This window comes from Microtus oregoni, unplaced genomic scaffold, assembly GCF_018167655.1.
Source record: "Microtus oregoni isolate MIOR12 unplaced genomic scaffold, Mior012 000028F_ref0000031, whole genome shotgun sequence".
NCBI lineage: Eukaryota > Metazoa > Chordata > Mammalia > Rodentia > Cricetidae > Microtus > Microtus oregoni.
Window position 1 is genome coordinate 19,860,683 of NW_024543087.1, and position 23,800 is coordinate 19,884,482.

At 43.0% G+C, this 23,800-nt stretch overlaps 2 protein-coding genes across 4 annotated transcripts in view; one reads left to right on the plus strand and one right to left on the minus strand.

Annotated features, from left to right (window-relative positions):
• The first annotated feature begins 108 nt into the window (after positions 1-108).
• On the plus strand, positions 109-22,716 carry Uba5 (ubiquitin like modifier activating enzyme 5). Of its 3 annotated transcripts, XM_041677078.1 has the most exons (12): positions 109-825; positions 3,156-3,201; positions 3,315-3,404; positions 6,319-6,428; positions 7,651-7,737; positions 8,767-8,851; positions 15,655-15,759; positions 15,921-16,048; positions 19,256-19,391; positions 19,639-19,717; positions 19,918-20,024; positions 21,474-22,716. In XM_041677078.1, the coding sequence occupies exons 1-12, from the start codon at positions 683-685 to the stop codon at positions 21,555-21,557; spliced, it is 1,200 nt and encodes a 399-aa protein (XP_041533012.1). In that variant the 5' UTR covers positions 109-682; the 3' UTR covers positions 21,558-22,716. The 3 variants fall into 3 exon arrangements, with proteins under 3 accessions (XP_041533012.1, XP_041533013.1, XP_041533014.1); XM_041677079.1 differs by lacking the exon at positions 3,156-3,201 and having other exon boundaries at positions 758-825; XM_041677080.1 differs by lacking the exons at positions 109-825; positions 3,156-3,201 and having other exon boundaries at positions 3,315-3,399.
• The window catches only part of Nphp3 (nephrocystin 3), a 47,484-nt gene continuing 43,644 nt past the window's right edge, over positions 19,961-23,800 (minus strand). The window contains exon 28 of the mRNA XM_041677077.1: positions 19,961-20,211. Within this exon, the coding sequence (XP_041533011.1) occupies positions 20,187-20,211 (25 nt within the window). The 3' untranslated portion in view covers positions 19,961-20,186. The remainder of the gene's footprint in view (positions 20,212-23,800) is intronic.

A 23,800-nucleotide genomic window follows, 5' to 3' on the forward strand; every position in this document is an offset into this window, starting at 1 on the left:
AGGAGGTAGGAACTACACTTAGAGCTCAGAGGCGTGGCCAGGGCGGGGCTTAGCGGAAGCCAATCACCGTTAGGGCGCCGTTGCTAAGCAGTGTGGGCGGCTGAGTCTAGTGACTTGGGGTCTGGAGGAGAAGGAAGCGCCTGCTCTGGGCCCCAAATGAGAATTTTCTATCAGCGTCAAAGCTACAGGCCTAGATTTTATGGAAAAACAAGGTCACAAACGTCACTCGGGGGAGATCCTCCACTCGAGATTAATGACACACCAGGTGGAAACCCTGTGAGGTCCGGTTAAGAAGAGGGTCCCCCACGACCTTGGGGTCCCGGAGTAAAGACCTCGGTGTTCTTCATGGCCTCCTAGATTAGAAAGACAGAATCGCTGTCGGCCTGATCTGGACACTCAAGACGCTGGCCCTGCCGCGACCTGGTTTAGCGGTTCTAGAGGAGAACTGCAACTGTTTTGAGGACTGTTTTGCCTGGGGGAGCCATGGCGGTGGCGCACCGGAAGTTGCGCGCCCGGAAGACCGGCGGGCGTGGCGGAGACGTGTCTTACTGGGTTGCCTGCAGGCTCTTTCCCGGCTGTCGGGACCCTGAAGTCCACTTGCACTTCGTGGGCCCAGCGGAGCAGCGTGGGGCGGCGGCGGCGGAGGCCCAGGCTGGCAGCGGCGGCTGCCGGGGGTCCAGCCATGGCCGAGATGGTGGAGCGGTTGCGGCAGAGGGTTGAGGAGCTGGAACGGGAACTCTCCCGGGAGAGAAGCCGGCAGGTTGTGGGCGGCCGGACCCGCATCGAGAAGATGAGCTCCGAGGTGGTGGACTCCAATCCCTACAGGTGATCCATGGTGGGGCGGGCAGGTCCACGCTCCTCTTGAGGGGAACAGCAGGCCACCTGCGGCACCTTTCTTGTTGTGGCTGTCCTGTCCCTAGATGGGCAAGGCCACGTCTTAGCGCTAGTCAGAAGATAATCCTTGCCGAGCTTAGTGGCTCACGATTCATTCCAGCATTCGGGAGGGTGAGGTAGTGGGGTTGTCGCGAGTTCCAGGCCAGCCTGGGCCGTATCGTGAGACCCCTTTCTCGTTCAAAGAGAATCCAAGGCAGGCATCCATATGGTTCAGCTGTTGTGCCCGCTGTTCAATGCCCAGTTTTCTGTCACCCTTGACTCTTTATTAGTCTGCCTCGCTCTGCATAAGGCTGATTGCTAGAGAGCTCTGTCAGAACATGACTTCTTATGTAAAGCTGCCAAGGCTAAATTACAGTTACTGAAAGACCTTTCAGTATAACTTAGATGAGGCAGGGCGAGGGAGAGTTGGTTACTAGGGGGCTCAGAAACATCTTTGACTATCGACTTTGCTAGGCCTGCTTACTTCTGTCCCTAAAGGACTTTCTAGTTTATGAGGGGGAATACAGAGCAGTGGTTAAGGGGAAGAAGGTCTCAGCATCAAGGCGGAATGAATTCATTTTCAGCATACCAAATAGCCAGTAACTTCTAACAGCTGCTAAGCTGCTTCAGATTCCTTACTGTGAAGTGGGACCATAAGAATGCCCGTTTCTGTCATAGTTATGAAGACTGAAACAGTCAGTTTACGTGAAGTTCTTAAAATAGCAGTTGTACATGGCAAGCCTCGTACAAGACTGCATTCAGGAGCAGGCAGGTAGACCTTTGGGTTACATGTTTTTCTTCTCACCGTAGCCCTATGGGATTGCTGTGATTTCGAGCTCATTCCGTAGGTGAGAGAAGTGAGAGTTAGAGAGCTGCTTTAGATAGATTGGAGTAGAGAATAGGATCTGGGTGCCTTAGGTTTCTCCCCCATAAGTCTGTAAGCCTGTAAGTAGTGTGGATAGAAACTGGGTGGTTTTAACGTAAGTGAAGTTCTAGAAAGAGAGCAATGTGTGCAGTGGGTCTAGAGACACTCTCAGGTGCTGACATCGGAAACTCGTGCAGGTGAATGTCTGCAGAGGCGTGTTAGAGGCCTGCTGGGGCTAGGCTAAGTGAAAGCACGGAGGAGAGCAGGTAGAAGACACAGTTGCTGCCTTGAGGACTGGAGGCTAGGGAGGCAAGGGAGAGCTCTAAAGCAGCCACCCAGCGGTGCACATGTATGATCTAGCCAAGATGGCCAAGCTGCAGGGGTGCAAGGGAAGTATTTGGTAGCAGTCATGGACATTTACCAGTGAAATCTTCAGAAGACTGAAAAGCAAGTGGTGAAAATACTGCAGTAGTATGCATTTATAGACACAGTCACATCGAGTTGAAAGTGGGAAGAAGGGGGCCAGCCAGAGGACTGCTGACTTTCTAACAGCCCTGGATCCACCTGGGCCATCAAGAACAAACTATATAACACATTTTATGTACATAATATATGTGTACACATATATACACATGCACAGAGTACACACACACACACACACACACACACACACTTAGGTAATAGAGCAGATGTGTAGTGGCTGAAGTGCTTAGAATCCTTGGGATACAACAGATGCTTCCAAAAGTAGACATCATCCATCATGAACAGAGACCATGAGCTTATTTCACTCTCTATATACTAATACAGCACGGGAAAATTATGACATTTCATGTTGTCCCTCAACAATTAAACTATTAGGTGTAGATCTTGTCTATACATTAGGATAAAGAATGTTCTTTAGAAGAAAAATGTTTCACAGGCTACGCCCAGGAAAGTCCATGTTTTTAAACCTACCGAGTGGTTTATTCCTACCTAGTAAAAGTTAGCTTTTAAGGTCAGTAGGTTGTCACAGAGTTCTGTGTGCTGGGGTGAAAGGTGTGTGCCACCACTGCTTGGCCTCTAAGGCTAGCTAGTGGCTTAGCTCTGCACTCTGATCTTCAAGCAAGCTTTATTTGTTAGAGCACAAACAAAATATCACTACAGTGTGGGGCTGGAGAGATGGCTCAGTGGTTAAGAGCACTGACTGCTCTTCCACAGGATCCTGGTTTGATCCCCAGCACCAACAGGGAAGTTCACCATCCTTAACTCTAGTCCCCAGGGTATCTGATGCCCTCTTCTGGCCTCTGCAGGCACTGTATGTACCTTCAGTACTACATGTATACATACATATACTCACATAATAGCAAATTACTCATACATATGAAAAATACAAATAAAAAGGACTGCAAGAGCTCTGAACCTCTTTTTTTTCTTGAAGCCGTCTGATGGCGTTGAAGCGGATGGGGATTGTTGGTGACTATGAGGTATGCTAAACCTTTACCAGCCTCTGAACGCAATCGCGGTGGATGAGAATAATTTCTGGCGAATAATCAAATGAAGAGCAGTAACCAGTACACGTATCATTTTGTGTTCACAGAAAATTCGTACTTACGCTGTAGCAATAGTAGGTGTTGGTGGAGTTGGCAGTGTGACTGCCGAAATGCTGACAAGATGTGGCATTGGTAAGGTAAAAAGACTTCTCTTTGCCTGTCCAGTAGGGAACTGTTGACCCCTGCAGCAAATCAGGTACAAGTTAGCCCTCTTCTGCTCAATCAGTGTTTTGTTGATTTCTGTTTGTTTATGGAATAGCTCTTCTCAAGAGGCTGAGTCATAGCCCTCTCCAAACAAAGGCTCATGTTATTGCTAATTAAACAAAGGGCATTTAATTGTGTTCAGGAACTTTTGTTTAGGGTAGTGTAATGTGTAATTAATTTGGAATTATTTTAGATACAGAACCTGTTAGAAATGGTTCAGGGTCCCCCCCCCCCCCCCCCATAGATTCCTAGTATTTTAGCAAGGCAAAAATTTTACTTCTGCTGGAGGGTGTATAGCTTATGCCAAGTCAAGCAGGCAGGCTCACCCAGTGGGGGTTCTGCTAGGTTTTTATTTCTAATGTAAGGGCTCCTGTGCCCCACTCAGAGTTCAGCCCCACACTCTTACATAGCTTACTAACTCCAGATAGCACAGCTGATGAGCACAGTACAATTTTTGGGAACGGGATACAACCTTGAGCGTATATTGATTTCAAGAAGTGCTGACTCTGGAGGAATTTGAATTTCTGCCAAGTGACCACTTTACAATATATTTTAAAGTTCTTATTACTTTTTATATATCCTCTCATTCAATCCATCCTGACTGCAGCCTCCCCTTCTTCACTCCTCCAAGTCCCCCGACACACAACAGTTTTTTAAAAACAGTGTTGTCTTATTTGACACTTTGATAAAAAGACTGTAGGACATTTAAGTGGACAAAAAGTGCAGATGAAGTGCTCGGCTAAACACAGAGTGGAAAGCACTAAATTTGAACCGGGGATGTTTTAGATTTTTTTTATTTAGCCCATTTTGTTTTCTTTTAAAAACAGACTCGAATTGTAGAACCTTTCATCCAGAATTTGATTTCAGTCCTAGATGTATAAAGCCAAGGACTATTGATATTACTTAGTTGAATAGAGAAGTTTTCCCCAATTATCTGCCCTATGTTATTTCCATAAAACATGCATTCTCCAATATCTTTGTTAATAACTTAATATTAATGATATCAGTTGCAGAATTGGCCCTCGTTTATCAATATAAAAGTGATGCCAACAAAATACTTAAAATGCTTATTATAATCTTAATATCTTTGAAGTGGTTTATAGAAGCAGGCCAAAATATTGTTGCTGATGGCTTGAGTACCTGGTTGATTGGTGGGATGCTGGAGATGCCCGAGGTCAGTGGCAGCCATGTTAGAGCAGACTGCCAGACCTGTTCTGTGGTTTTAGTCCTGCAGGTGTCAGAGCTTGAGAACTGTCATACTGATTTCCAGGCAATCCGGACAGTGCAGAAACTAAACACTGAGAACCACTGGGGGCTTTGCCTGGGCATTCGCTAGGAAGGAAGGCTTAAGGTGCAGTGCATACATCTGATCAGAATCCATCTTTTAGTAGACGCTGCATGTTAGTCTTGAGGAAGTGCTCTTTGCCCCAGTAACGGCGTCAGGTGGTCAGAAGCTGCTAGATGAGGCCGCAGCAGTCATTCCCGAGGACTGCTGTAATGAGCATCACCAGGAAGACCTGGCTAGCACCATGTCCAGTTACTCCCATGATAGGCAGTTAGGAATTCTGGCAGTGAGATGCAGACACCTGTGTTTCCGCTAACTCTTCTCGTGATCCCACTGTATACCCAGGTTTATAAACCAGACTAAACAGTTAAGTTTCAGAATTCTTTCTCCTTTCTGTAAAACGGATAAGCAAGAAGCTAATTGATTAAGTTTGGAGGGGGGTAATGGTGCCTAGAAAACCCAGAGCCCATTTCTTATCTCTGCAAGTAGCTGCAGTTCCCTGGATGACTAAGTCTGCATCAGCGGCTTTGCTTTCCAGAAAGTTGACCTAAGCTAAGTAGCGACAGTGTTACAGTGTCCACTTTTTTCACAAAGCCAAATAAGAGCCACAAACTCAGATTTAGTACTCTGTCTCACCTACTAAGTATTATTGAGTGAGCCATAGTTTAGGGACTTTGGAGTTATAAAGGGCCTAAGTGGTATCTTTGCTTGCAAGATACTAAGGTTCTCTGGGTATTGTCATTGTTTGTTTTAAGTTTCTGTATTGAGAAGCATAAAATCAGGTCTGGGGATATAGCTTTGTGGTAGAGCAGTTACCTAGCATGGATTTGGTCACAGGTTCAATCCCCAGCACTGACCAAAAAAAAAAAAAAACAAAAACAAAAAAACTGACCTCTTCATACTGAAGAGAAATGTGATCTGCTCATTTTAGGTGATGTGTGTACGGTGGCAAACACTGAAGTAGACAAGAATAAAGCAGGAACCAGGTGGTGGTGGCACACATCTTTAATCCCAGGACCTGGGAGGCAGAGGCAGGCGGATCTCTGTGAGTTCGAGACCAGCCTGGTCTACAAGAGCTAGTTCCAGGAAAGGCTCCAAAAAAGCTACAGAGAAACCCTGTCTCAAAAAGAAGGAAGAAAGGAAGGAAGGAAGGAAGGAAGGAAGGAAAGAAAGAAACAGGAAAGAATAATTAACTGGTTGCTAATTCTCTTTGGTAATGATTTTTAGCCTCAGCTTGGTTGTGTGGTGTGCTATACAAAGGGAGTCAAGGGAATGGAGCAGGCTTCCCTTTCTCACTGAGCTGTAGAAGCAGCACAGCATGGGGTCGGGGAGAGCCCTGCATCAGCTGAGCGCTGTTCAGCAAGGCCCCAGTCGCCTTGTCACTGAGCTGAGGATAGAAGATGCTGGGCATTTTCCTCACAGAACATTTAGTAAATCTCTGTAAGGCACCGGGTGCCTTAGAATTAACTATTGTTATTAGACCACCACCATTAAGCCTATCAAATGAAAAATCCACTAGTTTCATGTCATTTTTCACTGAAATACCACTGTTTTCATTTTAGTTACTGCTTTTTGACTATGACAAGGTGGAACTGGCCAACATGAATAGACTTTTCTTCCAGCCTCATCAAGCAGGACTGAGTAAAGTTGAAGCCGCAGAACACACCTTGAGGTAATCATAGTTGCAGCAGAGGGCCGCATGCAATGGGGTCCTGTTAGCTGCAGTTGTAGCAGAGGGCCACACGCAGTGGGGTCTTATTAGAAAATGAATTTTTTACTTAAACTCTGAGAAAGATTTTCCTCCAAGCATTTAAGAATTGTTTAGTGGCATATGGCGGCCTGTGCTGCACATTCCAGCACACAGGAAGTTGAGGCCATGTGAGGAGTGGTGCAAATTTGAGGACAGCCTGTGCTGGAGAGCAAGTACTGGGCCAACCAGGGCTGCCTGGCAAGGCATAGACTCAACAAAAACCCAAGCCAGGCTAGTCTTTAAGGCCACACCAAACTGGGTAGTGGCCAGATTTGGCTCATACGCTGTGATTTGCAAATCCCAAACATTTCAAACATTTTTGGACTAAACTGAAAAAGACATAAAGAAACTCTCAGACTGTACTGGGGCTAAGGCTTTGTTCCCAGCACAGAGGTTGTTCTGGGTTAGAATGGGAGCATTCTTGAAATCTTTTATGAGAAGTCCATATTAGGGAGTCCAACATTGGCCTTGAGCAGGACATAGTCACAAGTGCAGTGTAGAGCTGCTCTTGTAGCTCGTCTGCAGCAGCTGCAGCACATGGGCAGAGGGCTGGATCCAAATGATGCACGTGTTTTCATCTAGGAAGTGCAACAACGGCAGCAGAGGACGACTTTGGATCTTCTTCAGACCATTTAAATCCTCATTGCTGCCTCAGCCCTCTCCTCTGCTTTTCCTTTGTTTATTTGTCAGAAACAGCACAGGACACTGGCCGTCTGCAGATGGTGTGCAGGTGTGTCACCAGGCACTGGCTGTCTGCAGATGTGTGCAGGTGTGTCACCGGGCACTGGCCGTCTGCAGATGGTGTGCAGGTGTGTCACCAGGCATTGGCTGTCTGCAGATGTGTGCAGGTGTGTCACCGGGCACTGGCCGTCTGCAGATGGTGTGCAGGTGTGTCACCAGGCACTGGCTGTCTGCAGATGTGTGCAGGTGTGTCACAGGCACTGGCCGTCTGCAGATGGTGTGCAGGTGTGTCACCGGGCACTGGCCGTCTGCAGATGGTGTGCAGGTGTGTCACCGGGCACTGGCCGTCTGCAGATGTGTGCAGGTGTGTCACCCTAGCCCATCTGTCCTCACATTGGTAAATAAAAGCCTTTTCTGTCCTTCCTTCCTCTTCTTACTAGGAATATTTGCTTTTCCCTCTCAGGAACATTAATCCTGATGTCGCATTTGAAGTTCACAACTACAATATCACCACCGTGGAGCACTTTGAGCACTTCATGAGCAGAATAAGGTGAAATTTGTGAATGTTTTTTGTAACGTCCTGATGTTCAGCTCAGTTAAACAAAGGCTAGAAAAATCTATTGACAATTTTTTCAGCTTTTAGGAAAAGTAATTTTTGTGTAACATTTATGTATTAGACTGTAGTCTATACACAAACAAATATATGTTCCAAAAAATAAAATTGGGGGAAAAATCCCTCTGAAATGACAGTGATTCAACAGGCGGCCCTCAGCTTTGTGTTCTGTGCTCTAAAGTCATTGTCTTCAGTCTGTTGGGACCCCTGAAGTAATGATTCAATTAGCTTTATTCCGTGTATGTTTGTAGGGAAGCCTAAACAAGGCAGTGAAACTCCCTGAGTTCAGTGGCACAGGCCTATAATCTCATCATAAGTTCGAGGCTAACCTGGGCAACCTAGACCCTTTCTCAAAACTATAAAAAAATAAAATAAGATAGCCCTCTATGTATCTCACAGGGCACTTACTTGGCATGCCTGAGGCCCTGACTTCTGTCCCAACAGGACCAAAAAACTGGACCAAAACAAATATCTGTGAGAACCCCTGGAGAGATGACAGCCCCATGAATAGACTTCATGTTTCCTTTACTAGTAATGTAGTCATTAATGCTCTAACCTTTATGTGAGGTCATTATCATTAAATACTATGTTATAATTGTGTTCAAACACTTATGAAAGAAAACTGACTGCACAAATAAAATTCAGTTGGTGTGCCTTGTGTTCCACTGGGTGTGGTGGTAAACACTTGTAAATCCAGCCCTTGGGAGGCGGAAACAGGAGGATCACAGTTTGAGATCTTGCTTCAAGCATCAGTGGGGGTTCATTTGGGCCATGGGATTTGAGTTTGCCTTTGGTTGTTTTTTTGAGGTGGGATCTCATACTGTATGAATGGTGGAACCAGTGACAGTCCTTCTGCCTCAACCTCAAGTGCTAGGCCTACAGGTGTTGGCCACCAACCCTTAGAACAAAAGAAATGTATTTTGTGTCCTCCATGTTTTTCAAATACAGTTTACTTTCCTTCTCTAGTAATGGTGGCTTAGAAGATGGAAAGCCTGTTGACCTAGTTCTTAGCTGTGTGGACAACTTTGAAGCTCGGATGGCCATCAATACAGTGAGTGTTACGGAAGGGGTCGCAGCCCTGGCTCTAACCTGAGTGTTCTAGCTGAGTGTAGTTCTAGGTTTAAACTCTGTTTGCGCAGCCTGCTTTAAAATGTGTGATGAGAGCTTCTGGCCTGGCCTGTGACGTGTTACGATGTCTCACACTCTTGTGTATAAAGTAGCAGATGTTTCTGCTCTGTGGTTTTAAAGTAGATGAGTATTTTATGATGCTTATTCTAGTCACCAGTGGGTTTTCATTACATTCAGAGTGTGTGCATGTGTGTGTGCGCGTACCACCATATTCCTGTGAAGGTCAGAGGGCAGCTTGCAGAGGGCATCTCTGTGGGATGAGCCCGTGTGTGATCTAGGAATTAAATTCAGGTCATGAGCCTTAGAGGCAAGCATCTTTCCCAGCTGAGCCATCCTGCCAGCTCTCCATTGGTTTTCACTTTCTGTCTTTTTTTTTTTTTTATGTGTGATTTAAAGTATCTTTTTTTTATATATTTAAATTTATTTATTTATTAAGGATTTCTGCCTCGTCCCCGCAACCGCTTCCCATTTCCCTCCCCCTCCCCCGATCAAGTCCCCCTCCCTCATCTGCTTGAAGAGCAATTAGGGTTCCCTGACCTGTGGGAAGCCCAAGGACTGCCCACCTCTATCCAGGTCTCGTAAGGTGAGCATCCAAACTGCCTAGGCTCCCACAAAGCCAGTACGTGCAGTAGGATCAAAAACCCACTGCAATTGTTCTTGAATTCTCAGTATTCCTCATTGTCCGCTATGTTCAGCTAGTCCGGATTTATCCCATGCTTTTTCAGACCTAGGCCAGCTGGCCTTGGTGAGTTCCCAATAGAACATCCCCATTGTCTTAGTGTGTGGGTGCACCCCTTGTGGTCCTGAGTTCCTTGCTCATGCTCCGTCTCCTTCTGCTCCTGATTTGGACCTTGAGATTTCTGTCCGGTGCTCCCATGTGGGTCTCTGTCGCTGTCTCCTTTCATCGCCTGAAGAAGGTTAATATTCATGAGGATGCCTATGTGTTTGTCTTTGGATTCACCTTCTTATTTAGCTTCTCTAGGAACATGAATTATAAGCTCAATGTCCTTTATTTATGGCTAGAAACCAAATATGAGTAAGTACATCCCATGTTCCTCTTTTTGGGTCTGGCTTACCTCACTCAGGATAGTGTTTTCTATTTCCATCCATTTGTATGCAAAATTCAAGAAGTCCTTGTTTTTTACTGCTGAGTAATACTCTAATATGTATATATTCCATACTTTCTTCATCCATTCTTCCGTTGAAGGGCATCTAGGTTGTTTCTAGGTTCTGGCTATTACAAACAACGCTGCCATGAACATAGTTGAGCATATACTTTTGTTGTATGATAGGGCCCCTCTTGGGTATATTCCCAAGAGTGGTATTGCTGGATCCAGGGGTAGGTTGATCCCGAATTTCCTGAGAAACCGAAACACCGCTTTCCAGAGTGGTTGCACAAGTTTGCATTCCCACCAGCAATGGGTGAGTGTACCCCTTTCTCCACAACCTCTCCAGCAAAGGCTATCATTGGTGTTTTTTATTTTAGCCATTCTGACAGGTGTAAGGTGGTATCTTAAAGTTGTCTTGATTTGCATTTCCCTGATCGCTAAGGAAGTTGAGCATGACCTTAAGTGTCTTTTGGCCATTTGAAGTTCTTCTGTTGAGAATTCTCTGTTCAGCTCAGTGCCCCATTTTATAATTGGGTTGATTAGCCTTTTGCGGTCTAGTTTCTTGAGTTCTTTATATATTTTGGAGATCAAACCTTTGTCAGTTGCGGGGTTGGTGAAGATCTTCTCCCAGTCAGTGGGTTGCCTTTTTGTCTTAGTGACAGTGTCCTTTGCTTTACAGAAGCTTCTCAGCCTCAGGAAGACCCATTTATTCAATGATGCCCTTAGTGTCTGTGCTGCTGGGGTTATACGTAGGAAGTGGTCTCCTGTGCCCATGTGCTATAGAGTACTTCCCACTTTCTCTTCTATCAGGTTCAGTGTGTTCGGACTGATATTGAGGTCTTTAATCCATTTGGACTTGAGTTTTGTGCATGGTGATAGATATGGATCTATTTTCATTCTTCTACAGGTTGACAACCAGTTCTGCCAGCACCATTTGTTGAAGATGCTCTCTTTCTTCCATTGTATACTTTTAGCTCCTTTATCAAAAATCAGGTGTTCATAGGTTTGTGGGTTAATGTCAGGGTCTTCTATTTGATTCCATTGGTCGACTTCTCTGTTTTTATGCCAATACCAAGCTGTTTTCAATACTGTAGCTCTGTAATAGAGTTTGAAGTCAGGGATGGTAATGCCTCCAGACAATCCTTTATTGTATAAGATTGTTTTGGCTATCCTGGGTTTTTTGTTTTTCCATATAAAGTTGATTATTGTCTTCTCCAGATCTGTGAAGAATTTTGATGGGATCTTGATGGGGATTGCATTGAATCTATAGATTGCTTTTGGTAGAATTGCCATTTTTACTATGTTGATCCTCCCAATCCAAGAGCAAGAGAGGTCTTTCCATTTTCTGGTGTCTTCTTCAATTTCTTTCTTCAAAGACTTATAGTTCTTGTCAAGTAGATCTTTCACTTCCTTGGTCAGAGTTACCCCAAGATATTTTATGCTATTTGTGGCTATCGTGAAAGGTGATGCTTCTCTGATTTCCCTCTCTGCTTCCTTATCCTTAGTGTATAGGAAGGCAACTGATTTTTTTGGAGTTGATCTTGTATCCTGCCACATTACTAAAGGTGTTTATCAGCTGTAGGAGTTCTTTGGTAGAATTTTTGGGGTCGCTTATGTACACTATCATATCATCTGCAAATAACGAAAGCTTAACGTCTTCCTTTCCAATACGAATCCCCTTGATCTCCTTATGTTGTCTTATTGCTATTGCTAGAATTTCAAACACTATGTTGAAGAGATATGGAGAGAGTGGACATCCTTGTCGTGTTCCTGATTTTAGTGGGATGGCTTTGAGTTTTTCTCCGTTTAATTTAATGTTAGCTGTTGGCTTGCTGTAAATAGCTTTTATTATATTTAGGTAGGACCCTTGTATCCCTATTCTCTCCAAGACCTTTATCATAAAGGGGTGTTGAATTTTGTCGAATGCTTTTTCAGCATCTAATGAAATGATCATATGGTTTTTTTCTTTCAGTTTATTTATATGGTGGATTACATTGATAGATTTGCGTATGTTGAACCAGCCCTGCATCTCTGGGATGAAGCCTACTTGATCATAATGGATAATTTTTCTTATGTGTTCTTGGATTCGGTTTGCCAGTATTTTATTGAGAATTTTTGCGTCGATGTTCATGAGTGAGATCGGTCTGTAATTCTCTTTCTTGGTTGGGTCTTTTTGTGGTTTTGGTATCAGGGTAACTGTAGCTTCATAAAAGGAATTTGGCAATGACTCTTCTGTTTCTATATTGTGAAATACATTAAGGAGTATAGGTATTAGTTCTTCTTGGAAGTTCTGGTAGAATTCTGCATTGAAACCATCTGGTCCTGGGCTTTTTTTCGAAGGGAGATTTTTGATAACCATTTCTAATTCTTCGCGAGTAACCGGTCTATTTAGATCATTCACCTGGTCTTGGTTTAGCTTTGGTATATGGTACTTATTTAAAAAAATGTCCATTTCTTTTGTATTTTCCAGTTTTGTGGCATACAGGCTTTTGTAGTAAGTTCTAATGATTCTCTGAATTTCCTCTGTGTCTGTGGTTATGTCCCCCTTTTCATTTCTGATCTTATTTATTTGCGTGTTCTCTCTCTGTTGTTTAATTAGTTTGGATAGGGGTTTGTCGATCTTGATGATTTTCTCCAAGAACCAACTTTTTGTTTCATTGATTCTTTGGACTGTTTTCTGTGTTTCTATTTTGTTGATTTCAGCCCTCAGTTTTATTATTTCCAGTCTTCTACTTCTCCTGGGCGCGTCTGCTTCTTTTTTTTCTAGAGCTTTCAGGTGTGTTGTTAAGTCCCCAATGTATGCATTCTCCGTTTTCTTTAAGTGGGCACTTAGTGCTATGAACTTTCCTCTTAGCACTGCTTTCATTGTGTCCCATAGGTTTGAGTATGTTGTCCCTTTATTTTCATTAAATTCAAGGAAGACTTTAATTTCTTTCTTGATTTCTTCCTTGACCCAGGTGTGGTTCAGTAGTTGACTGTTCAGTTTCCATGAGTTTGTCGGTTTTTGGGGGGCAGCGTGGTTGTTGCCTTCTAACTTTAATCTGTGATGATCTGATAAGACACAGGTGGACACTGATATTTTTTTGTATCTGTGGAGGTTTCCTTTGTTTCCGAGTATGTGGTCAATTTTTGAGAAGGTTCCATGAGCTGCAGAGAAGAAGGTATATTCTTTCCTATTTGGGTGGAATGTTCTATAGATGTCTGTTAAGTCCATTTGCTTCATTACCTCCAATAATTCTCTTAATTCTCTATTAGGTTTCTGTCTGATTGACCTGTCCCTTGGAGAGAGAGGTGTGTTGAAGTCTCCTACTACTAGTGTGTGTGGTTTGATGTCTGCCTTGAGTTCTAGTAATATTTCTTTTACATAAGTAGGTGCTTTTATATTGGGGGCGTATATATTCAGGATTGAGACGTCCTCCTGATGAATTGTTCCTGTTATGAGTATAAAGTGACCGTCTCGGTCTCTTCTGATTGATTTTAGTTTGAAGTCAGTTTTGTTAGAAATTAGTATGGCCACACCTGCTTTTTTCTTAGGACCATTTGCTTGAAACACCTTTTCCCAACCCTTTACTCTGAGTAGGTGCCTGTCTTTGTGGTTGAGATGTGTTTCTTGCAAACAGCAGAATGTTGGATCCTGTTTTCGTATCCAATCTTTTAGCCTGTGCCTTTTTATAGGTGAATTGAGCCCATTAATATTAAGTGATATTAATGACCAGTGGCTGTTTACTCCGGTTATTCTTATTGCTTTTGGTAGTAGAGATTGTGTGTCTCCCTTCTTTGAGATGTGCTCGTGAAGGGTCATTAGATGCCTGGGTTATTGTAGGCAGTGTTGGCAGTGTTGGATTCCTTGGGTTGCGATTTTCCTTCTATTACTTTCTGTAGGGCTGGATTTGTGGCTACGTATTGTTTAAATTTGTTCTTATCCTGGAATGTCTTGTTTTCTCCATTGATAATGAACGATAGCTTGGCTGGGTATAGTAGTTTGGGTTTGCATCCATGGTCTCTTAGCTTCTGCAGAACCTCTATCCAGGACCTTCTGGCTTTCATAGTTTCCATAGAGAAGTCAGGTGTAAGTCTGATCCGTTTACCTTTATAAGTTACTTGTCCTTTTTCCTTTGCAGCTCTTAATATTCTTTCTTTAACCTGTATATTTTGTGTTTTGATTATTATATGGCAAGGAGATGTTTTTCTTTGATCCAGTCTGTTTGGTGTTCTGTATGCTTCTTGAATATTTAAATGAATATCTTTCTTTAAGTTGGGAAAGTTTTCTTCCATAATTTTGTTGAAAATATTTTCTGGGCCTTTGAGCTTTGACTCTTCTCCTTCTTCTATTCCTATTATTCTTAGGTTTGGTTTTTTTTATTGTGTCCCATAGTTCCTGAATGTTTTGTGTTGAGAATTTGTTGGCTTTGCTGTTTTCTTTGATCTGTTCGTTTATTTTCTCTATGGTGTCCTCAGCATCTGAGAGTCTTTCTTCTAGCTCTTGTATTCTATTGATTATGCTTGTTTCTGTAGACTCTGCTCGTTGGCCTAGATTTTCCATATCCAGCTGGTCCTCAGTTTGTATTTTCTTCCTTGCCTTCATTTCAGTTTTCAATTCTTGAACTGTTTCCATTACCTGTTTGATCGTTTTTTTCTTGGTTTCCCAAGTTATCATGTACGTATTTACTCATTTCTTCAAACTTTTTGTTATACTTCTCATCCATTTCTATAAGGGTATTTTTTACATGTTGTTTAAGGGACTCTATTGTCTTCATAAAGTCGATTTTTTTCTACTTCTTCTGTGTTAGGTTGTTCAAATACTTCTGTTGTAAGATCATTGGGTTCTGGTGTTTTCATGTTGTTTTTCAGATTATTGGGTGAATTCTTGCCTTGGCGCCTGCCCATCTCCTCCTATTGATCCTATCCAATGGGTCCTTTAAAAACCAGATCAGGTTTCCCTGCTGGCCAAGGGCTCCGCTTACAAAATGCCCTCACTCTCTTTCGTGGTTCCTGCTGCAGGCCAAGAACCCTCTCACCCCTCCGAAGGATCTTCAGGACAGGACCAGGCTCCCCGTGTGCCAGTGACCTGGCCAACCAAAGGCCTACCTCTTTGATTCAATTGTAGTAGGGCGATCTGCTCTCCTTATTGCACGCCTGTCCCTGCCGCTTGGGTCTGCCGCTGCGCCGGTCCCCGAAAGCCTCTTCCTGTATGCGATGTCGCTCTGCAGCGTCTGGCCGCTGCCACTCCGCCTCTGTGCATCTGGCCGAGCCGCCGCTCCGCCTCTGTGCGTCTGCTCTGTCTTTTTGTCTTATTAGGATTAAATATGTAAATTGAAAACATTTCCCAAAGATAAAATATTTTTCTTTTGAATTACTTTTAAATGATTCTTATGATTTTTGTATTGAAGATTTAGAAAAGTAAGTTTTTCTGTTAGTCTGAAGAAATCTAGGAAGCAATGGTTCAGTGTAAGGAATGGAACATCCTGTGTCTGGAATATGGCCCCTGTATCTCAATTATTGCAACTCTTCTCTTGGACTGCGAAGCCTCAGGATCCGTTTAGATAACACCTGATAGTCCACAAAGGAAGATGGCAGTAATTCGTGCTGTTTTGTGTTTTCCCCTTTTCCTGTTAAGGCTTGTAATGAACTTGGTCAGACGTGGATGGAATCTGGGGTCAGTGAAAATGCAGTTTCCGGGCACATCCAGCTCATGATCCCCGGAGAGTCGGCGTGTTTTGCGGTAGGCATTGTCTTGGCTCACTGTCACTGGTGGACATCAGTGATCTCCTGTAACTGGTGTCTAAGTCAGAGGAGCAAAGGAGTGTGCTGGGATACTATCTGGAGCACTTCAGATTGTTTTACTCTATTTCGTTTGTAATTGTTGTCTTCTTTCTCATGTAGTGTGCGCCACCGCTTGTAGTTGCTGCAAATATTGATGAAAAGACCTTGAAACGAGAAGGCGTCTGCGCAGCCAGTCTCCCCACTACCATGGGAGTGGTTGCAGGGATCTTGGTTCAAAATGTATTAAAGTAAGTAAGGGCTGATTTTTCTGAATAGTGTTGTATACTTTTGATTAAAATCTATTTCATAAAATACTTCAAGAATTGATATTGTCAACTAAGTAGTTATCTTATACTTAAATTTTCTTTTAAGTTTATCATACATACATGGACTTTTATGTGTGTGTTTGTGTGTGTGTGTGCGCGCATGCACTCGTGCACATTCATGATGTATGTATGTATGTGAGTATGTGCACGCATACATGTTTATTTAAATGTCAGTTACTTCCTGCATTTGGAATAACTTTTTAAAAAAAGATACAGAATATTCTATATACCCAGAGCATTGGCAGAACAACACTGGGCAAGAAGGCTAAATTATGAGAATGTACCATTAGGTATTTTGGTATGCATATGTTCATGATTGTGTGTACAGGAGTGCACTGTTCTGCTTGTGGGACAGTCAGTAGATGGCCTCAGTCGGTAGTCCTCCACAGTGTTTGAGGTGGGGTCTTTTGTTGTTTGCCTTTGCTTGCACCAGGATAGTTGGCCTGTGAGCTTGCAGGGACTTTCCTGGATGCCTCCCATCTTGTAGGAACACCGGAATTACAGTCACGCACAACTGGCAAGCTTTTACGTGGATCTTGGGGATCTGAACTCAGGTCCTCATGTTTGCACGGCAAACCCTTTGCTCATTGAACCATCTTCCCAGCTCTCATTCAGTTTTATGCACAATCTAATATACCGAAGCTGTCATAGAGTTTCTGTTACTGTGATAAAACACCATCACCAAAAGCAGCTCATGAAGGAAGGGATTTATTTAGCTTACACTTCCACATCTTTGACCATTATTGAAGGAATTTAGGGCAGGAATTCAAGGAAGCTGGAGCAGGAACTGAAGCAGTGGCTGTGGAGAAGTTCTGCTTGCTTCCTTGTTCCTCACTGCTTACTTAACCTACTTTTAATACAGTCCAGGGCCACCTACCCAGAAGTGTCACCACCCATAGTAAGCTGGACACTCCTACATTAATCATTGATCACAAAACTGCCCCCACAGACTTGTCTACAGACCTATGTGATGGAGGCGTTTTCTCTTCCCAGATGATCCAGGTTATGTTAAGTGTCAAAAACCCAACCAAGACAGAAGCTTTTCTCTAGAATGTCGTTTGACAGGGAGAGGTCACAATGGAGCTCCATGGGTGTTGGAAATGCTCTTTGACTTACATCAGTGACTAAGTTTAGCTTTACGTTTACTGCATTTAAAATTGCATAGTTGATAGTAATACCAGTTTTTAAAATTAGATTTAGTATGACACAGATTTTTGTCTGTGTGTGAAGGGCGCTATGCATGTGTGCACATGTGTATGAAGTATGCTTTTTTGTGCATTCGTGTGTGAAGGCCAGAGGGCACTGTTGTGTCTTCCTCTATTTCTTTACCTTTAAAATGACTTTTACTGACCTCATTGATGACAAGTATGCTTTTTTGTGCATTCGTGTGTGAAGGCCAGAGGGCACTGTTGTGTCTTCCTCTATTTCTTTACCTTTAAAATGACTTTTACTGACCTCATTGATGACAGTCTCATGCATGTATCAAGTGCAGTCTGATTGCTGTAACCTCTTCTCCGTTTTCTCTGTTCTCCTTCTCCACTGTCACCCCTACACATCTCCACACATCCATGGCTTTGTTGTTATTTAGCCAGGGTCTCTACAGCCATGGGTTTGGAACGTCTGCTGGTGCCTGGTGGGCACTCAGTGGGAACACAGCTGAAGACAACGACTACCCTTCTCAGAACCCACCCGTAGACAGCAGTTCAGCAGGGGAGAGGGATAGGCCCATCAGCCCTTCCTGGCCCATGACTGACTGTTGGTATTGTTTAGACCCATTGCAAATAGCCATAGCTGCTGTGGGTGCCCTGCCAGCAGACAGTATTTTCAGCCCTTCTCCCTGTCTCCTGCAGTGTTCCCTGAGCAGTATAGAGCAGTATAAATGGCCTACTGAGGACCGAGCAATCAGCCTTCACTTATCCTCAGCACCGTGACCAGCTCTGTGTCTGTATTCAATGCTGTTCATTGTAGAGAGGCTTTTCCCAGGAAGGTTGGGGAGCATCTGTCTATGGGTATAAGCTTAAATACTTAGAAGACAGTCTGCTGCCTAGGCTACCTAAACAGCAGTAGTAATCTGCCCATAGGGCCTAAGACTTTAACCACAGGTTTCTGACTGCATTTTGTGGTAGTAGGTTTGAATTCCTTTTTGTGGAGCAGGCCTCAAATCCAGTCAGTGAGGGGGTGGTTCTCACCCACACCTCTGCCAACAGCAGTGCCATCACCTCACCCGTGGGCCCATCTTGCCTGGCAGGGTAGTATTATTGAATGTAGGGATTGCAACTAGGTAAGGCAATTGGTGCCTTTTCTTCCACAGGGGCCTGTAGAGCACCTTCTGGCCCTACAAAAGCTAGCCAATGGGAAGAGGCTCAGCTCACTTCCAGCTTCATTCTCTATGCCTTGCACTGAAGGTGTGTTCCATGTTATTTCTGAGACACGGTATCCTACTGATCTAGGACTCAGCATTTTGGCTACACTGGCTGTACAGCAAAGCCCTGAGATCTGCCTGTCTCCACCCCTCCCCATCTCAGTCTGGGATTACAAGCTCATGGTGCCATGGCTGCCTTCTTATTGGCTGCTGGGGACCCAGAGCCAGACTCCCAGGCTCCCATAGCAAGTCCTTTATCCACTGAACCATCTCCCAAGCCCCGATAGCTCAGGTTTAAAAACACATGTCTCATGCTGCAGTTTCCCTGAGATCCGTGTGCTGCTCTGTGGTTTAGCTGCCGTACTTTACTCACCAGCAGTTTATCTTTAGAGGCTCAAAGATAATATCTCATTATCCGTGATGGGAAGTAGTACCTTGCCTTTCCTTCTTCATTCCGCAATCACTCAAACAGCCACTGTGAGCCGAGTTTTATAAATAAGGTGGAGAAAGTTGCTGTTTCCTAGGTTGTTTGTTAGAAAACTCATTATCTACTCCAAAGTGTTCTGTAGAAATTCACTTCTAGTACTTTTTTTTTTCTTTATTAAGTATAATTTGATTTTCTTTTTTCTTTTGTGTTTTAAGATGTGGTTTCACTATATACCCCTGGCTGGCCTGGAACTCACAGAGACCTGCCTGCTTCTCCCTCACAAATGCTGGGATTAAAGGTATGTCCCACCGTGCCTCGCTAATTTGATTTTCTTTTCCAGGTTTCTGTTAAATTTTGGCACTGTCAGTTTTTACCTTGGATACAATGCAATGCAGGATTTTTTCCCTACCATGTCCATGAAGCCAAACCCTCAGTGTGATGACAGAAACTGCAGGAAGCAACAAGAAGAATACAAGGTATACACAAGCAATTGATTGGTTAGGAAGTCTGAGGATCACATTGCAAGGCCAGTAACTTTGAAAAGAAACAGATTCGCAATATAATATAAATGGTTCTGGATTTTTATAGTTTTATAGTTAATTTCTCATACTTCAGAATAACACCCATTCTTGCTTTCGGTAAGATAAAAGTGAATTCTTGTGGAGTGCTGCTGCAGAGAACTGAGAAGAAATCCCGATGTTTGGTGCTGTTTGTTTTCTACAGAAGAAGGCCGCGGCCCTGCCCACACAGGAGGCTGTACCCAAGGAGGAGGAGGAGATAGTCCACGAAGACAACGAGTGGGGTAGGAAGCCTTCGTGCCCCGGCCTCACTTTGGAAGCACACTCTTTGCTGGGAGGGAGAATAAGACTACACAAAATTTCAGATAATTCTTAGACTGTTTTCTGCAGGGACGGGGGTGGGGTGGGTTGTAAGAGTATACAGAGCTATAAGTGATTCTGAGAGTTTCTTGAGAATGAGCACAGGTCACATTTAATCCTCCAGGTATTGAGCTGGTGTCGGAGGTTTCAGAAGAGGAACTGAAGAACTCTTCAGGTCCCGTTCCCACCTTACCTGAAGGAATCACAGTGGCATACACAGTCCCAAAGAAGGTATTTACTCTGATATGTAAATATCAGAGAAGAGAAAATAGGTATCTTCCTTCAGCTTCATCTTCCATCGGAAGGCTATTGAGGTGTTTCCTTTCTAGATATGTATGCAGTCAGCCTTGAGGCGCTGAGAAGTACTCTTGTCGCCAAGGAGACAGGCACAGCTCATTGGAAACTGAGAAAGGAGAGTCTGAAAAATCCACGATGTATCCAATATAATACATTTAGTTTAAATTAAAATATTACTTTCACATCCTGATAATTTTAGCCACAAATCCATGGAAAATTCCTTTGGAAAAGGGTGACGGTGTGCGCCTGTGGCCCTGCACATAAGCGGCTACAGCAGGCAACGGTTTGCAGTTGGAGATGCACCTGGGTGTGTAATAAGACCTGGAAGCAGAGGTCATGGATAGGGAGGCGAGAAAGAGAGCAGGCACACAAGTAAACCTACAGAAATACAGACAGAGCAGGGGCTGGGCTCACCAGGCAAAAGATAGATAGCTAGGCAGTCGTTATTGAAAAGTTGCTGAACACTATTAATCATCGGGGCACGCAGATGAAAACAGTGAGGTGCATGCCACTTCGAGAGGAAAGGTCAGTGCTGGCAAGGATGTGCGCAGAGGGAGCCGGGGATGTAGCGGTGCACTGCCATCAGGAATGGAAAGCAGTGCCTCTGGTTTGGAAAACAGAATGGTGGAGGCTCCTCAAAAAATTAAAAGAATTACCATATATGTGATGTATGTGAGCCAGTGATCTCATGGGCGGTATGTATCAAAAGTATATATAGCCAAAATGCCCACCGATGAATAAAAGATATACACACACACACAATAGAACACTATTGAGCCATAAGAGTATGGGCAACCTGTCACTTGTGAAAAAGACAGATGGAACTAGACGTAATTAAGTAAAATAAGAGTGGCACAGATGGACAGACACATGATCTCACTCGTGTGTTATAGAAGTCGAGAATGGAGTAGTGCTTCTGGTGAGTAGGGGAGGAGGGAGGAAGGCTGGCCAGTAGCTTGTAGGTTACAGCTTTCTAGGAACATTAAGCTCTGGTGCCTGTCCAGAAGGGTAGCTGCAGGTAGTCACTGTTGTATGTTAGGTAGAAGGAGTGATTTTTGAATGTTCTCATTACAAAGAAATGGTTATCCTGGTGAACATCACACAGTATATACACATACCATAACTTTATGGTCTACTATATATAACAGTAATTTTATATTAAAAATGCGCTCAGTAGAAATGTCAAGAATATTGAAATTGCTGCCTCCTGAACAAAATTTTGGTGAGAAATATAAAGAACTGCATTTCCCCTAAATATTTCAAAATGTATTTATCAGAGAAAATAAGCTTTTTAAACATGTTGAGCATGGGTAAAGCAAACTGTTAAGGACATGCAGTTTTGTATGGTTCTGTTTTCATTGCATTTCCCCCTTTTGTTGACAGCAAGAGGATTCTGTTTCTGAGGTAACGGTGGAAGATTCTGGTGAAAGCTTGGAAGATCTCATGGCCAAGATGAAGAACATGTAGATCATGGACTAGCATTTGGTTTATTTTCTGTACTTATTTTATCCCCTTGGTATTAAAATAATTAAAACTAATAAAACTTAGGGCCGCCTTAACTGGCATGTGGATCTTTACTGAGTTATCATGCTGTATGGAACACTAGTGGTTGCTTCTTGCTTCCCTCTACAGCTGAATTGGTAATGCTCCCACAGAAAGGAGAGGAGAGGCCAATCCCATTCCATAATTTCCTTTACAGTAATTAATTCCTTGTTTATGTACTGAGGCCCTGGACTGTAAGTAGTGCAGATGGAGGTTGGGATGTTTAGCCTGGCGGCTGTGGCCAGCAAGTGTCTTGAGTGTCTGAATAGCTTCCTACCAGTTACCCACTACTACTAATCTGACCAGGAGTGACTTCACACAGTCAGCCTATAGAATAAAACGTCCCTTCAGATGTTTCTCAGTGAGATATGTCTTCTTCATTGGCAGTGTGTGAACCTGTGAGTTAAATATTTAAGACAAAGCACAGATAAATGCAAGCTGTCTTTGTGGACAGACAAGTACGTTCAAGAAAAAACATCAATTGTATTCTAATTTTCACTGACCAAAAGGTATTGCCTTCTGGAACAGAAATGCCTGGAGCCGCCATGTTACTGAATACCAGGCACAAGTGCCATACATCATATAGACTGTGTACATCATAGAGACTGTGTGCATCATATAGACTGTGTACATCACAGAGACTGTATCATAGAGACTGTACATCAGAGACTACATCATAGAGACTACATCATTAGGCTGTGTATATTATAGAGACTACATCATAGACACTGTGTACATCATAGAGACTGTACATCAAAGGGACTGTATATATCATATAGGCTGCTCCTGAACACTTCAACTTGATTCCCTAAACAGTGAGATGTCAGCAAGGCTTGTTCTGAGTAGTGGGCAAAATGAACTCGAAATTGCCTTTGTAATGAATGACAGGTATTTGTTCCCTGGAAGGGGTTCCATTTCCAACTGTGACCACTTAAATTGTAAACTGATGACTGATGTGAATCATTGATGATTTTTACCTTTAAGATAATTGAGTCTGTAAATGTCTAAATTGTGTGTATTGAGAAATGTTAACAAAAGTTAAAAGTATCATTCCTTATTTCTAAAATAAAGTTGTAAAGACCAAGTCTAGGCATCAGTTTAATGTACTAACTTTGAGATTCTAGGATTAAATGTGATTTTTTTCATGTTTATTATGAAGTCAGGAAGAGAGTATGCTTAACTTTGAAACTTAACATTTATATTACCTTGGTAAATTTTTATAAATATTTTCACAGAACTTAGCATATTAGATTGGAGAATAACTTTTCAAATCACTAGACATGTTTTAAATTTTAAAATGAAATTTATTTTCAGAATATTTAGAAATAGTGGCCCATGAATTCTCTAAGGTTAACTTGAAATTGTTTAACTTTCAGGTTTGGTTAAGGCACAATACATAGCATAGGATCCACCGTCTTCTACAGATCTGCTCTTTCTGGTTTCTTAGGCTGTACCAGATTCTAACGTGTCTCACTTTGCTAATATCTTTCATTAGAAACTACTGGATTATCATCTCAAAAATAAGTAAAAATAAAATACAGCAGTAAATAGGCACCAATTGATCCCATATGGCTCACCCCATAGTCTGTAGCCACAGAGACTTAAGGGGTAGCAAGTAGTGGATAAGAATTAACACACTTGAGTTGTGAATTACCACAGAGGTTTGGCCAGATTTGTAAATACTCTCCTAATGAGAAAGGCGAGCAGTCCCAATATTGTCTTAACACCCAGAGTCTAGATGTAGTAAAGCCGGTCATCACTTTGTTTCTTGTTGTTAGTAGAATGGCAATCTGGTTCTGCTCAGGTTTTTGTATTTTCTCATGAAAATACTCGCTGACGCCCACAAATGTGAGCCAAAAGGAAAAGGCAGTAGCTCTGAGACTATGTCGGAGAAGCTTTGATTGCTTCAGATCACAGTTTCGCTTTTCCTGTTTCCCTTTCTGTAAAGTACTGAGGATAAGTTATAGCAAAACTTGGTTCCTACCAATTGTTTATGAGGGACTGGTCTGAAAATTACCATTGCTGTGGGGTGTATGTTAATGACATGATCTGAGACTCACATCTATGTTAGTGTAATCTGAATCGGATATGTTACTGTGAACATAATCTTACTGTTTAGATTGCAGATCTACACAAATGTTTGTTGTAGTTTTAGGCATTCTCATGAA